General features: G+C 38.2%; 2 protein-coding genes across 2 annotated transcripts in view; one reads left to right on the forward strand and one right to left on the reverse strand.

Annotated features, from left to right (window-relative positions):
* The window catches only part of cenpf (centromere protein F), a gene marked incomplete in the record, with an annotated part of 17,302 nt that extends 15,615 nt beyond the window's left edge, over positions 1 to 1,687 (forward strand). The window contains 1 exon segment of the mRNA XM_035652485.1: positions 658 to 1,687. Coding sequence (XP_035508378.1) covers positions 658 to 795 — 138 coding nt within the window.
* A 7,828-nt stretch (positions 1,688 to 9,515) lies between these two features.
* LOC118321069 (potassium channel subfamily K member 2-like) overlaps positions 9,516 to 14,591 on the reverse strand; it is a 10,846-nt gene continuing 5,770 nt past the window's right edge. Inside the window, exons 7-9 of the mRNA XM_035652256.1 lie at positions 12,646 to 12,832; positions 12,357 to 12,496; positions 9,516 to 9,851 (exon numbers count right to left, since the gene is read on the reverse strand). Of these exons, the coding sequence (XP_035508149.1) occupies positions 9,516 to 9,851; positions 12,357 to 12,496; positions 12,646 to 12,832 (663 nt within the window). The remainder of the gene's footprint in view (positions 9,852 to 12,356; positions 12,497 to 12,645; positions 12,833 to 14,591) is intronic.

Below are 14,591 nucleotides of genomic sequence, written 5' to 3' on the forward strand. Positions count from 1 at the left end.
CACTCTGTGGCCACTTTATTTGGTACGCTTGCATGTCAACACAAATAACTCTTCAGAACAGCAAATCATTTGTTGCTGCAATACAATCATTACACAGTGAAACATTACATGAGAAGTAATATTAATATAACTATAAAATATAATGTAGAATTACCTTTTAATTTCCACACTGGCTGAAAATACCCAAGCAAGATCGACATAAAGGCAGTGATATAGTTCATCTGTGGATATCTGGAGGAACCTTTGGAGACTACTCAGTAGAGTCAAAGAGTTCACAATTTCCGCCAACTTTCCAGGTCAGCGTGTATGTGGTCGTTAAAGCGCCGGGCCCCTAATATGTCTACAGGATATCCTGACCCCTCTCAGCTTTTAGTCAGTCCAGGTCAGCTTCTAACTGCGTCAGGTCAGCTGAAGTGAACCAGGGGTGATTCAGAGGATGAAGAGGTTTCAGGTTAAAGAGGTCAACAGGAAAGAATGTCCCACAGTTCCCTGTTTGACTGTCTTTACATTGTGTTCACTTATACTGAAATGTTGCTGCCAAATTAACTTCGTTATTTAATTCCAAAATGATCCACTTTCTCCTTTTGTTGTGTATTTACTCTTTCACTCGTTCTCTCTTCATCTTGTCATCCATCTTATCCTGCTCTTCCTCCACAGGTTTTGGGGCCCATTCTCCTCCAGAGTCCCTCCGCCAACAGCTCCAGCAGGACGTGTCTTTCCCCGAGTGGCGAGGAGAAAGCTACGTGTCAGAAAGAGAAACAGCAAACGCAACAAGAAAACTGTCACGTTCAGTAGATCAGTGTATACACACACACACACAGAGAGAGAGAGAGAGTCTTGCACTTGTGATTTATTTGTAGAAATATACACGTACACACACTCATAGATACACAAAAGATTAATACTCCACTTTTCAAAAAAGACACATTGAACTATGTAGTAGTAGTAAAGGTAACATCCACGTTAAAGGGTTTTAACACTTGCACCTTTTTCTTTCTTTCTTTTTCGGGGAAGGGGGCTCTCTGTGTGTGTGTGTGTGTGTGTGTGTGTCACTTCATTTTGTTTATTCTGTCCCGTTCTCTCTGTTGGTAGCTGAGAGTCATGAGAAATAAAGGCAATCACATCACAAGTAAGATAATGAGGCACATTAAACAGGAGAGGAAACTACCCAAGTGTGGATTTTCTTCTACACTACTTTTTATTATGCTCTGTTTTTAGGCAATTTTTAATTAAACTCGTCGCCTTTGAAATGTCAGATACACGTTTTTCCTCATTGTTTTAGGATGAATGAAACCCACCGGTTGTTTGTTCTTCTGTCTTCATCTCTTTACCACTGATTCACTGGTTGTACTTTTTTTTTTATACTGTTCTTGTGTTCCTGGTGTGTGAGAAATGTCTTTGTACATAGAAGATGATGTATACAGTAATAACAGCTATGCTTTATCCATTTATTAGTCTTAACATATCACTTGTTTGCTAATGGCAGCTAAGATTTTGTAGATTTTCTGCTCTGACTCTTTCATATTTCTAAATATTTTTCAGTCACGAAAACAAATCTTATTGTTTGATTTGACTCTTTTCATTCTTCCTAATCTTTGCAACAAGTGCTAAACCAGTTTCTGTTTTTATTTCACTATAGTTCCGTGTTATTGATTGTAAATAGACACTAAATAGTTAAAAATTGCCTTTTTTTACTAAATCTTTTTAACTGCTTCTTAACTTGTGTGGTGTCTTTGTCACCCGTGGGTGTTTTGTCTTTGATACTATAATCTGATCTGTTATGTCAGACTATGCACGTGTCCAGCTGTTGTACAAAATACACTCAGCCACCACAGGGTGGAGAACCTGAGCCATATGGAGAAAAGATGTCGGATGTGAGTGGTGAGTGTTTATCAGTACAAGATGCACCTCAGGTTAAAGAAGTTTTATTGGTCAGAGGAGCAAAAAAAAATCTCTAATCTCTAATTCCTAGTAAAAGTTGTAAACTGAAAAGCAGCAGAAATTAAGCTCAAGCTACTGTGTAATTGAATATGTGAGGTATGAAACAGCACATTAGGTTTGGTCAGAATGTTTTTGGTTATTTTTCACAACGCCAGCTAGACTTTGAAATGCCTTTATCTGACATATAAATACAACAAACATGTTTGCTTCACAGAAAATAAGGGATGCTATCCATTTGGATTTTATTGAGATAAAAAGTTGAGTACATTTCATCGATGCAGCATGAAACTACCAGTCCACCTTTATTTACTTCATGCCCCGCAGGACGTCAGACCACAATGAGCTCCTTCTAGTCCACCTTACATCTGAGTTAAAGGCAGCAAGGTAAATCACCAGCAGGAGTTGGTGAGGAAACCCCAGCGGCTCTCAGCCTTTTCAATATTATAATGAAGCTCTTGATTCAGACTCCAAGTTTCAAAGCACACTTAATTAGAATTTGATCACAAAGGACACAAGCAAGTATTCTGTAATTTTACAGGAGATCAGTGGGAAACTAATGAATTTCCTCATGTTGAAGTATGGTAATTATATGGTGATTATGTTTGGCTTCATTAGACTGCAATATTAAACTGATGAGTGGTCTGAGGACTGCTGCATCAGCAACAACTACTGTACAACGTGGCAGCTTAATTGTAATTGCAGCTGCTGCATTTGAAACCGCAAAAAACATTTATATACAACTGAACTGAAAATAGTAACACAGATACCTGAATCAGCATTAAATATAACATTGTCCCTCTTCTAATGGAGGGACCTGAACAAACCCGATGTCTGCTCTCCACTTTTTAATTGAAAGCAAATTGCAGACTCCCACAGCTTCTATCATTAAGTGTCCTTCATGCCGACTGTGTGTGACAATACAAACACATGAGAACGGTGGCTGATGTGAAATGTCAAAAATAATTAGTGAGATTTGTGTGGGTGAACCTTTACAATGTGTCTGCTTTGGATCAATAACATTGATCTTCTTAGTCTTAGTTCTTAGCTGTCAGCATTAGAAGTATTGATGTGTGCCGACCTATTGACCTCTTGTTCTTCTGAGGCAGATTTTACATTCACCTGGTCTAGATTCATATTCATTTATTCTCTCCCTGCTGGGCAGTGGGTGAGGGGGCAGCCGGGCATGCTGGGTTATGGGAACAGAGAGGAGACGACACAGTCACACACCTCAGAGTGGATACAGGCCTGCTCTGATGTCTCTGGCTGGAGCTGCTAGCGGAAGCTGCAGTGCCAGAACCAACTCTGGAAGAGGACACGGAAATGAGGAGATGGGTCCACTGAGCTATGTTATCACTGGCACTCAGACTGGAGAGTGTGTGTTTGTGTATGCATGTGTGTGTGTGTCTGTCTTTAAAACTAACCGACAGACTGACTGACCGTCGATCCCCCTGCTGTATGCATGATTTGTCCCATTCTTCATCCGGCAACACTATGTAAGCATCAGTTCTCAGGGCCAGTGGAGAGTCACTGACAGGAAGTGTCGACCAGTTTTGTATGAACAGGACGGAGGGGAAAGAGACAAAGAGTTGAACCAATGCTGGTGCATTTGAGCGACTTTAAAAATGAACTTACATAATCTGTAATTATGTATCTTTTTACTGTGAGTGAGGTGTAAATGGACGGAGTAATGCATCAGATGAGTCACCATTAAGCACCAAAGTGCTTATAAGCTTAATTCTTAATAACTCATTCATTAAGGCTTTATAGATAAACTATTATCCATTAATAAGAGATATGGGTTGCCTAGTTGTGTGTTAATTTCACCTGGTAGACTGTTTGACAGATTTAAATGTTTTTCTTATGAACGGCTTTTAACTCATTGGTAAATTCTTTATTAACCAGTAATTAAAGCTTATAAAGGTTCTCTTATTAGACTGTGGTATTTGGGTTTGGATCTGTAACTTCAGATTGTGTGCACAGTATTTTATATTGAGCTCCAAAATTGTTCAAATTGCAACATGTCTCAGTCTTTTGTTACACTAACCCTATCTGGTAAACTCTTTCAAGCTCCATGCAACCAAGATGCACGTGAAGTCATTTTCTCTTGATTCACAAAGCTCCCTCAGAGTCATGGAAAACTTCATACCATTTCACAGGCTGAGCAGTACTCATGACTCGCAAAATGAAAATTGGTGCCCCTTTTAAAGCAGGCAGGCATTCATGACAGGCAAACATAACAGAATCTAAAAAGAAATATGAAAACCGGCACCACACAGTAGGTCTGGTTTCTTCTGATCTTTTTAGTTTTCGTAAGGTGTGCATGTGATGCGTTGGCGTGCTTAAAGCCACACCGACACGGGCATCTGCAGTAGGTTAAATGAAGCACATGTCCCGTTGAAGTTGTGTTTGTCTGGCTGCTGTCATGGGCGACCTGCCAATATGTCTGAGTCCTCTGTGAGAAGAGACAGTAATGGTGGAAACCACTAGAAAGAGGTTGAGAGAAAAGATCTCAGGATAAAAAACAATAAATAAATAAATGAATAAATGGCTTGGTTGAAGAATTCTCACAAGTGCATATTAATAGTATAGCATAGAGGAAGAACTCTGCCTGATCTCCTGCCCATGTTGGCTTGACTTCACACTGAAGCTACTGTATTGTATTGCCTCCCTGCACTAACTGTCTCCTCTTGGATGGAGATATAATCTTAACTTACACATACAGAGAATGAGCTATTCTTAATAACCAGAGTCCCCAGGCTTTTAACAGCACACAGAACCTTTCCAGCAAAGAATCGCACAACTAAAAATAGAAACTGTTAGAATTAAATCAACATAAAAGCGTCTGGATGCTTCAGTTCATCTGAGTTCTGTAATTACACTGTTTTGAAACATTAACTTCCCTCAGGGAAATTACTTTCAAAGACTTGTGTTGAAGGATACAGAATGCTTGATACACAATATCAGCACTCTGCTCCATAAAGCTGCTTGAGAGCTTTCTGTAAAATATCAAACTATAAAGACTTTTTTAATAAATGGAGGATTTGCAAATGTCAGCCTTTTCTAAAATGTTAATCTTGTAATTGGACCTGTAGGGAACATACTGACACAAACTATGAACTGAAAAATGGTCCCATGTTTTAGATCTTACAATAACAGAATAAATCTTACTGCTACAATTGCAAGTGGCTTATGTTCAATAAATTATGGGTTAAGTAATTTATACTTTTAATTAAACCATAACCAGTGCCTCGGCTGGCTAGATGGGCTCTTACAATGGATGAAATATCATGGTGAAATGAGCCAGTGTACTGTATCTGTCTGACTGTGAGCTGTTGATTCTGGTCTGTACTTCCTGCTTTGATAACTTTACCTCACGCATCATAAGACCTGCTACCACTGGCCAGTCACAATCAGACCACTCTATCATCCAGGAAGTTTAAACACTAATGATCACTCAGTGGATCACTGCCTGTGAACTGTGTGAGAGAAGATACTGATTAATGTTCTTCCAAATATTTAATAAAGCACAGTTATGGTCATTACACATCTGGGGGAAATTTTAAAACCATTGAAAAGTTAAGATTAAATGTTATTAATTATTCTCTATGACTTAAAATATTAATGACTAAATATGAAACATACAAAGTTAAGGTGTTAAAAAAACATATTTAGTTATCATTTATTAATATTTTAACATTCGACAGTCCTCCAACTGTCCTGACATTTAATTAAAATGTTGGTAAATCCTGATTTGTGCTCAGAAGTGTGTGATATCACCTTTATCAAAAGGAATTATGAAGATGGTCTAACTTCATGTTGGACCTCATCACTCACAGTAAGAAGCAGATTGAGAAAATATATTTTAGGGGTCTTTGTGTGGTAACAAGAACACAGATGTCATATAGCCTACTGAATAGCTGTTAAATAGAGGTTTTTATCGTTCTTTACATAATCATCAGATTGACCTCAAATCAGGGTTATTTAAAGTCTGACACTGTAGTATGTTGACATAAGTCAGTGAGTTAGTTAGCCTACATTTGTTTACATTTTTGCAAATTGGCACCATTAAAAGTGTGCTGAATTAGCTATTTGCACTTCTTATTTATTTATATTTTAAAAAGTAATTTATTCTTGTGTGATTTTTATATTTTATGCACCAATGCACCAAGACAAATTCATTGTTAGTGTAAAAACTTACTTGGCTGATTCTATTCTGATTCTGATTCCTGTTTGCAATGTACACAAAGTATACAGGCAACTATAACGCAACAGCTTTGACATGAAAGAAAACTTAAAAACTTTATGAAGCTCCGGAGTTATGTGTGTTTCTCTGATTTCTAAGTGGACTTATTGACGTCTCTTTATTGGTCTTTATTGCATCTCTATGCAATGGACAATGGAGGATATAGTGTAAGTTACACTGAATCTAAAATAAAGAGAGAGCTTTTTAAAGTGTTGAAAATGGATGTCCCAAGCATCGTTATGGTACAGATTATGTATTATGTATGTATAACAGCAATGTTTGTGTTTGCAATCACATAACTTCTGAATGTCACCACCCTTAAGACTTTGGATTGGTTCTTCCATTCAGGTTTTTTTCAGCAACAAAAGCTAGGAGAAAGTCCTCCGTCTCTACTGAGAGAAGACAAGGGGTCTCAGATGTTTCCTATGTTCCTATGATTCTGCTGTTGCTCAAATGCTTTCTGTATTATGAATACAAATGCCTCGTGTATGTTGTGTATAATTAATTGTTTTACGTTTTTTGGTAATTGAATTCAAGTAGTTTGTTGTAACACAAAGGATTATCATTAGACTGTCATATGAGGTTATTTGTCATAGAAAGGTCAGGAGAAGAACATTGTGTCTTATGATAAAGACAATGTAATGAGTGATTAAGATAGCTCGAATAAGAACTTGAGTAAAATCATGTGTTTCTGGTCAATTGGTTAGTGTTCATTGTGAAATGTTATACAGTAAAAAAAAGGTGGTGCAGCCAGTGACTCAAGCAATAAAGATGGGTAGAGATCTAGCACATTATGTCGACTTGGTATTTGATTGCCAAATTCACATCTGCTCCACCCACATGTGGTTACAGGTATAACCTCTGATCTTACCCATCAGTGTTATTGTATGTTACTGTCTAAATTTCTTGAATGCTACCATTAAATCCAGCACTTACACATCGAGTAAACCGTCACAACTCTACATGCTGCAGTATTTGAGCAGTGTTCTATTTCACTGCTACTATGATGTAATTCAGCATCTATGGAGTTTTGCTTTGTGGAGATGGACGAGATTAGAAGCTTATTTTGTGAGGATGGCTGTACAAAAATGACTCATTTGACACATATTCTTCTTCTGGATGAACAGAACCAACAGTGAACATTGAGCACTTTAAAATAACACAGCAAACAGACAAAGAATTGAAATCTAGTATATTTTCAAGTCATATATTGTTAAAAAAATCTCTGTTACATTGTGTTTCAATAAGCTCTACAGACATTATTATTATAATGCGTTCTCCCAAAAGAAGAAACACTCTACAAACATACAGTTTAGAAAAATACAGTTTCCATGATCATCATCATAAAAATCATTAACATATCTAGCACATTAGCGGAAAATGAAGAGTAAGTTTCATTTTAGCTCAGCTAAATAAGATGATCATGTAACAATGTCATCTGTTTGCTAACAAACTGAATAGCAAAGAGAGAAGGCAAAGGCAGAACAACCAGCCACTACACAGTGTAATACCACTACTGTTTCCATCCAGTGTTAGTACTGAACCATACAGACTGCTACAGTTAAAGTCAAAACATCTGTATCCCATCTTTCTATCAGTCAATCTGGATGTCCAGTGGGGCTTGTTAGGACATCCTTTAGAATTAAAAGAATCATTTCTCACAATTAGGACTGAAAAAAGATAAAATAATTGGAAATTTATCTTTTTTTATTTTAGATTTTAGATTTTTTATTTTAGATTAATATAACAAGTTTTCTGATTCTCATGAGGATTTTCACCTGCTGGTCTCAGTATATCATTGGTACAAAAGTACAAGCTGCACCACAGACTAAGTTTTCTTTGTCGTTACATTCACTAGATTGGTGTCAACCTAATCTAGCCGTCAGATACATGTATATAAATTGGTCCTGTACGCATACATACACTCCTTGTGTATGTGGGTAATAATCTAAGGGTTACATTCTTGCTTAAAGAGAAAGGTTTGTGTGTTAAACCGCGTAGTTGTCATCAATGCCACATAGCAACACAATCGAAGCCTTCTGATTGGATGGACTGGTTCGCTGCGGAAGCTATAGCATGTTGTTACGTTCAAAGGCTGTTAAATCAAAGTGCATTTTCAACGGCAGGCTTACACACGTGGAAGAAAACCCCCATTGTGTGTACGTGTGCGTGTGTGAAAGCTGGGCATTAAAACTGAATTTATTCTTGTACTGTAACATTGACATTTTCAGGACCTGTCAGTGTGCAAATCTGTGAATCCCGTTCAGTGAAATGCAGTTCACATAAATGAACATTTCAATGGCTCAAAGGGGCACTGTATCATTCATATGTGACTGCTACAGAAACATTCTCTGCTTCCAGCATATAAAACAAGTCAGTCAAGTCTGCAACAATCTACGTCATCCACTGAGCCATACAAATTATATTATTATAGAAAGCACAAAGTATTGGATGAACATGTGGATCCAGGCCAGCAGAACATTATGAGTGTTAACAACTGATTCAGTTTCGTTTGACTGGATGTAAACCTTATACATACTATCCATGATGTAAACCAACAGCATTGGGTATATAAAAACACTTTTTTCCTCAGTTGAAGTAAACTAAATTGTTAGTGATAACACGTAAATAAGTATAAACACTTGTTAACTCAGTGGTCCACCTGACGGTGTGTTGTGCTTGGCCTTGGTTTGGCAAAGTAAAGAGTTTAAGGCACAGCAATGGTTTGGCAAATCTTTCTACATCCAGAGTCAGAGAGACACACATTGACCACTTCGAACTGCATCCACCTTCTTCCTCTTCTCTAAAACAAAGAAGAGTCGGTGGCAAAGATCATCCATTGATGTCTTCTGTGAGATGACAACATTATAAAGAGATCTAAAGAGAAGAGTAAAGGACTCACATGTTGGCCACTGGAAACCACAGTGGTCGAAATCTTTGAATTATCAGCTCTGGTCAGAAGTTACAAACCCTCCAGTTTGAGGTCAACAGAGTCACAACTCTCATGTAAAGCATGTTTGAATGGTGGGAAGAAAATAAAGAAATGCAATTTTACACAAGATCAACTCATGTTTTGTATGTTCTTCTTGCTCTTTGTTTCACTGGCGGTATGAGGGTGTTGAAGTGAGAGAAAAGTGTCAAACATCTGTTGTCACGTGTTCTTTAGGCTTATGTCTCTGTAGAGGGGTGAAGATATCCCTGCTGGGGTCACAAAAGTACCACATTCTGATTATTACTTTGGTCAAGCATCTCTCCTTTCAGCACTGGTGCCACCAATGAGGACAAATGACCTCAGAAAGATCTTAAGAAGGTGTTGACTGTCCGCTCTCTACTAGAGGTGTTCAATGACTAAGATATCTCCTCTCTCTGGGTCCAAACCATTCATGAACAAACCTCCGTTTCTAGTCAGAGGTGTCATGAGGCCTTGCAGCCCGGCCTCCCTCTCGTTCTTGTCCCGTTCATCGTTGAAATTGACCGCCACGTTCCTCTTGGGCACAGTGAGCTCAGGGGCGGGGTTGAATCCCAGCTCAGAGGACAGTTTGCGTTTAATTGAGGTGGCGCGTTGGAACTTATCGTAGATCTCAACGCTCACACGTCGCCGAGTTTCTTTGAACTCGGCTGAGACGTTAGCTGTCCACTCTGCAGCATGAGCTCGGATCTCTCCCACCTGCAAGGAGAGAGACAGAGTGAAGTAAGTAGATATACAAAAGGGATACACATGGACAGCATGCACTGTTGCCTGTTTTGATGACAGTGTCAGTTATATGGCTTAAATATAGAATTAAATAAAATAGAGAGAAATAAAGAAGAGGACAAATAGAGTAGAAGAGAACACAAGGAACAGCATTAGGAAATAACCTTTAAAGGACCTTTTTTATGTGAGCATGGCTGTTAACAACAATGGTCTGCAGCAATGTGCATTAATAAACATTTTCCAGCCACCTTCTGGGCTTCAGCTATTAACTTCCATTCAGAGGACTTTAAGCTTTGTTGAAATTTTCCATCACAGTGGACAGTTTTCCAACTTTGACAAAGTTACTATATATTATCTCCATGTGTCAATGCACTTCCATTCAAACTGTGACAGAAAACATGGTGCATTCAAGGACAATCTGACAAGAGTTGCCAGTCAATGACCAAATCACTTTATGCCTTTCTTCTTTTTTTATATAACTCCATGTTATGCATGCATAATGATCTGTATAACTTCTTTTAGAGGCAGTCAGTATTTGCAGGACATAGGGTTTTGTGTTTAGCCTTTAAAAGAGAAAATACAGAGTGAGAGAGAAAGACTAAAATGTAGAGTAAAGAGGTCACTGACCAGGAAGTCAACTGAATTACATTAATGTATCTGCATCTACATAGGACTGTACACGGTATTCATCTGCTATGCACACACACACACACAGCTGAGTACACTTTAAAATAAGAAAAATAGCTATAATATGTGGGACTGTGTGTCTGTGAACAGAGCATGATGTTAGCTGCCACATTTCTTATCTGGCTCCTGAAGCTGAAATATTTGAATATAAAAAATTAACTTACATTCTCTGAGAACTAACTGTGCTGTCACACTGAGTCTAATTTTCAGATCAATTTGTCTGTCTTCAGAAAACCACAGAATCTGATATCAACAGTTTCACTCTGCTACACCAGACAGACAATTTTCTCGATATATTTAGTCTGACATGAGGCCACGGAATCTGTCAATAAGAATTGACCAAAACATTGTTTAGGACTTTGTCTGTAGGGACAGATCTACGTATCAGATCGCAGATTAGACAGTGAATCTATGAGGTTGATTACAAAAAGGTTTTTGCCTCTGACAGTAAAAAAAACCATTTCCATGTACAAGTAACATTAGAACTTAATCACAGTGAGAGAAAACTCTATGTTCTAAACATATGTTACAACGCAGTATCATGCCACTTAATGGCAGGGCAGACCAATTACTACTAATGCATACAGCCAAGTCCTCCAGTGTTTCATTAATTAATAAATTCTACACTAAGTAAATCCACTTCTCTCAAAATCTAAATAAGTGGAAGTTAATAAAACACTGACAGACGGGCACAGATACAGACAGAAGAGAAAAAGCAGTTGAAGGAAAGAAGTGAACCTCTGCCTCGTTTAACCAGGATATTTATGTGCCTTAATGCCTTAGTGCCTTAATTAACATGCTTCAGTTTTATCCTACTAGCTCAACAAATGGGGACTTGAGCAGCCTCAGAGCCATTCTGGTATCAATCACTTCAGGGCAAAAAAGAACACTGCGCTCACACACCTCAAATACTGCCTCTACTTCTAACTATAGAATATCACTATATCACAGTACCTGATAATAATAACACACACTAATTTACAGGTCAGTAATATTATGGCGTTTACAGCAGGACTTCAGCATGAGAACCCATGGGGAGCATTAGTGAACACACAAACACACACACTGCATCATGAATCACCAGAAGAGCTGCAGTTGCAAACCAGTATCATTCAACTAATCATGTTTATCTAATGGGTACGCCATGTCATGTCATCATGTTCTTGTCAAACATAAAAGTCTTGTTCCCTGAAACTCTTATATGAGAATATATTTATTAGTTAAGAACTGGCTAAAATGGATGACCAAATCTTTATCCACTCTAACCTACAACCAAAACTCAAACACCAGTGAAATCTAAAACAAATGAGTGGACTGGATGATTCTGGAGGGTAATCTTCAGGTTTTTCAATTAAGGGCACTTAATAATGTTCCTTTTCATTTTCATATATTCTGAGCACCACTATAGATACATTTTTTAATAAGAACATCATCACAGGTTGTGCAAATCACCTCTTTCACTCTCTCTCTGGAGATGCTCACAGTAATTGTCTACGACTGTGTTTATGTGTTTGGATGGCAGACAGTCGATTGGATTAGAAAACAGTCTTATCATTGAAATGAAGTTAAGCAGAGGGCAAAAGTTGAGGTGGGGACATGGCACTGTAACAGGACAGCAAGAATAACCTGTGTGTCACTATGCTAAAGGAGTGACGTCAAGGGAAGAGACAGAGAGATACAGAAGGTGGGAGCACCAACAGATAAACAGGTATACAGAGAGAAAAAGAAAAAGTGACAAAGCAGTTACATAAGAAGTCAATGAAGTAGTAAATGAAACCATCAGTCTCATACCTCTTCTTTCGTCCTCTTAGAGATGACTCTGAGCCAGTCTCCTATCATGCTGAGGATGGCAGCAAAGTAGGCTAGCCCCACCAGAATCCAGAACCATACAACTGGTTTATAGTAATCTAAGTACTCTATTTCTGAACCACCTAGAGACAGAGGCAGACAGAGACAATGACTGTGATACATCCAGTAGAATCCAAAACAATCTGCCTGATGAGATATACAGGCATGATGCAGAGGCAGAACGATTTAAAGTGTCTGTGTTGGTATTAAATCCATGGCTTTGTGTATGTACCTGCCACAAAGTCTCCAAATCCTATGGTGGTTAGTGTGATGACCACAAAGTAGAGGGACTCCAGCGCAGACCAACCCTCAATGTGTTTAAAGATGGCTGCTGGGAGCGCCACAAACAGCAGGCAGCCAAACAACACAAACATCAGAGTGGAGATGACGCGGATCTTTGTCTGAGTGATGTCCCAGTGCTGAGAGAGGAAGAAGCAGAGACAATGAGCAATATGATAGTTAGAACTGAAATGATGTTCAAACCACAGCAATGTGCCTAACGTTGTGGGCCTACTGATTCTGGTGCTACAGAGTCTACAGTTATGCTAGTAAAAGCTATCAATGTACAAAACACTAGCACATATTTTATGTCCAGGTGCTGAGTTTCTGTTTCACAAGGACTCAAACTACTGTAGAATTAAAAAAAAGCTTTTTCTTAGATAGAGTGATTCCAAAATGGCTCTTCGTCAGGTACAGTATCTGTTGCAAGTACTTGTGAAACAGAAATGCTGACATACTCATAGCACTAAAGACAAAGTACAGCTGAGACTGATGGGTCATGTCATTAGTTTTGCAGGTATATTTGGTCATAAACCAAAAGTACTGGACAAAATGACATTTTTGATCTGATGGTGTTAGGATGAACTTAGAGGATAATCCAAATTGTTCATATGAATAATTGTTTTGAGACATTTCACTTGAAACCAAATGTTACACTGATGTGGCTCTAGAGGAAAAGTCAGATGATCACCAAATCAAAACAAACTGCCTGTACAAAATTTAATGGCAATCTATCCAATTATTGCTTGAGGATATTTTAGTCTGATACAGATACATTGCACAGCACATTGCTGAAAAAAGAAAACTGCTTTTGAAGTGAAATAGTAAAACAGCCAGACGCTGTCAGGAGTAATAGCATTATTCCATAAATTGGTCCCCTGGGTGCTGTTGGAAAGAAAAGACATTCACAGTATTCACTGAGGAGTAGGTGGCTGCAGTCTCACATCAAGCTGGGAAACAGAGCCAATAAGCTTTACAAACACACACAAACACACACTTACACAATGAACTTTTGTCCTCTGTCCTCAGCCTTAATCATAATATTCATTACTGAGTCTCTCGGGTGCCCTGAGAGCAGCAGAAGGAGCAAATCATTTTAAGTTACACATCTAGATTTCTGCTCATTTCATTCAAGATCGTAAAGGAAATTATTCACAACAGCAACTTTAAAACTTAAACACAAACTGTGTGAGCTTTGTTTCTCTTATTGGGGTCTGCAGGTTCATTACAACATGTTAATGCTGAAGTCACACAGACAGCCTCATTTTCAGCCTGACCCATCTCATCTTTAAAGCAAAGATTTCAGACAGTATGACAAATAAATTAAACCAACTGAAAATTGTCTGGTCAACAACAACGACTACAAGGAGACTTGCTTCACATTTGATAGTTTTCAAACCCTGAATGAGACCCTATAATGAGAGACTATACAGTATACACTCAGTTTGAGCTGTGGAGTCAACCAACCTACTTTACCTACTTTAGCTTTACACCCAAATTTAGCTTTTAAATCAAAACTAGCAATCATTAACAGTTTATGAATAGAAACCCTCTCAGTCACTCAGCAGGAGTGGCTGAGAGGAGGAATTATTCATCAAAATGTAAATTCAGGTCAAAGGTTTTGTTCGCACTGCATCTAAGGTGTGCAGGCACATGGAGCATTTACACACACATAGCACACACACACACATACATACATATATACATACATACTGTGAGCTTTAAGCTGAATTAAAAATGTATATTTTTACTATTTATGGCCAATGTCTTTGTCATAGTTTCTAAACCAGCTCAGCTGGCAGACAATGCTGTTTAAAAACGCCATAAATGCAAAAGATCAATGACACAAAGGGTTAAAAGCCAAGCTGATCTTGTTACTGAAAACTCGATCATCTGGAT

This window comes from Morone saxatilis, unplaced genomic scaffold (genome assembly GCF_004916995.1).
Source record: "Morone saxatilis isolate NCDOM2014 unplaced genomic scaffold, NCSU_SB_2.0 Contig11, whole genome shotgun sequence".
Taxonomy (NCBI): domain Eukaryota; kingdom Metazoa; phylum Chordata; class Actinopteri; family Moronidae; genus Morone; species Morone saxatilis.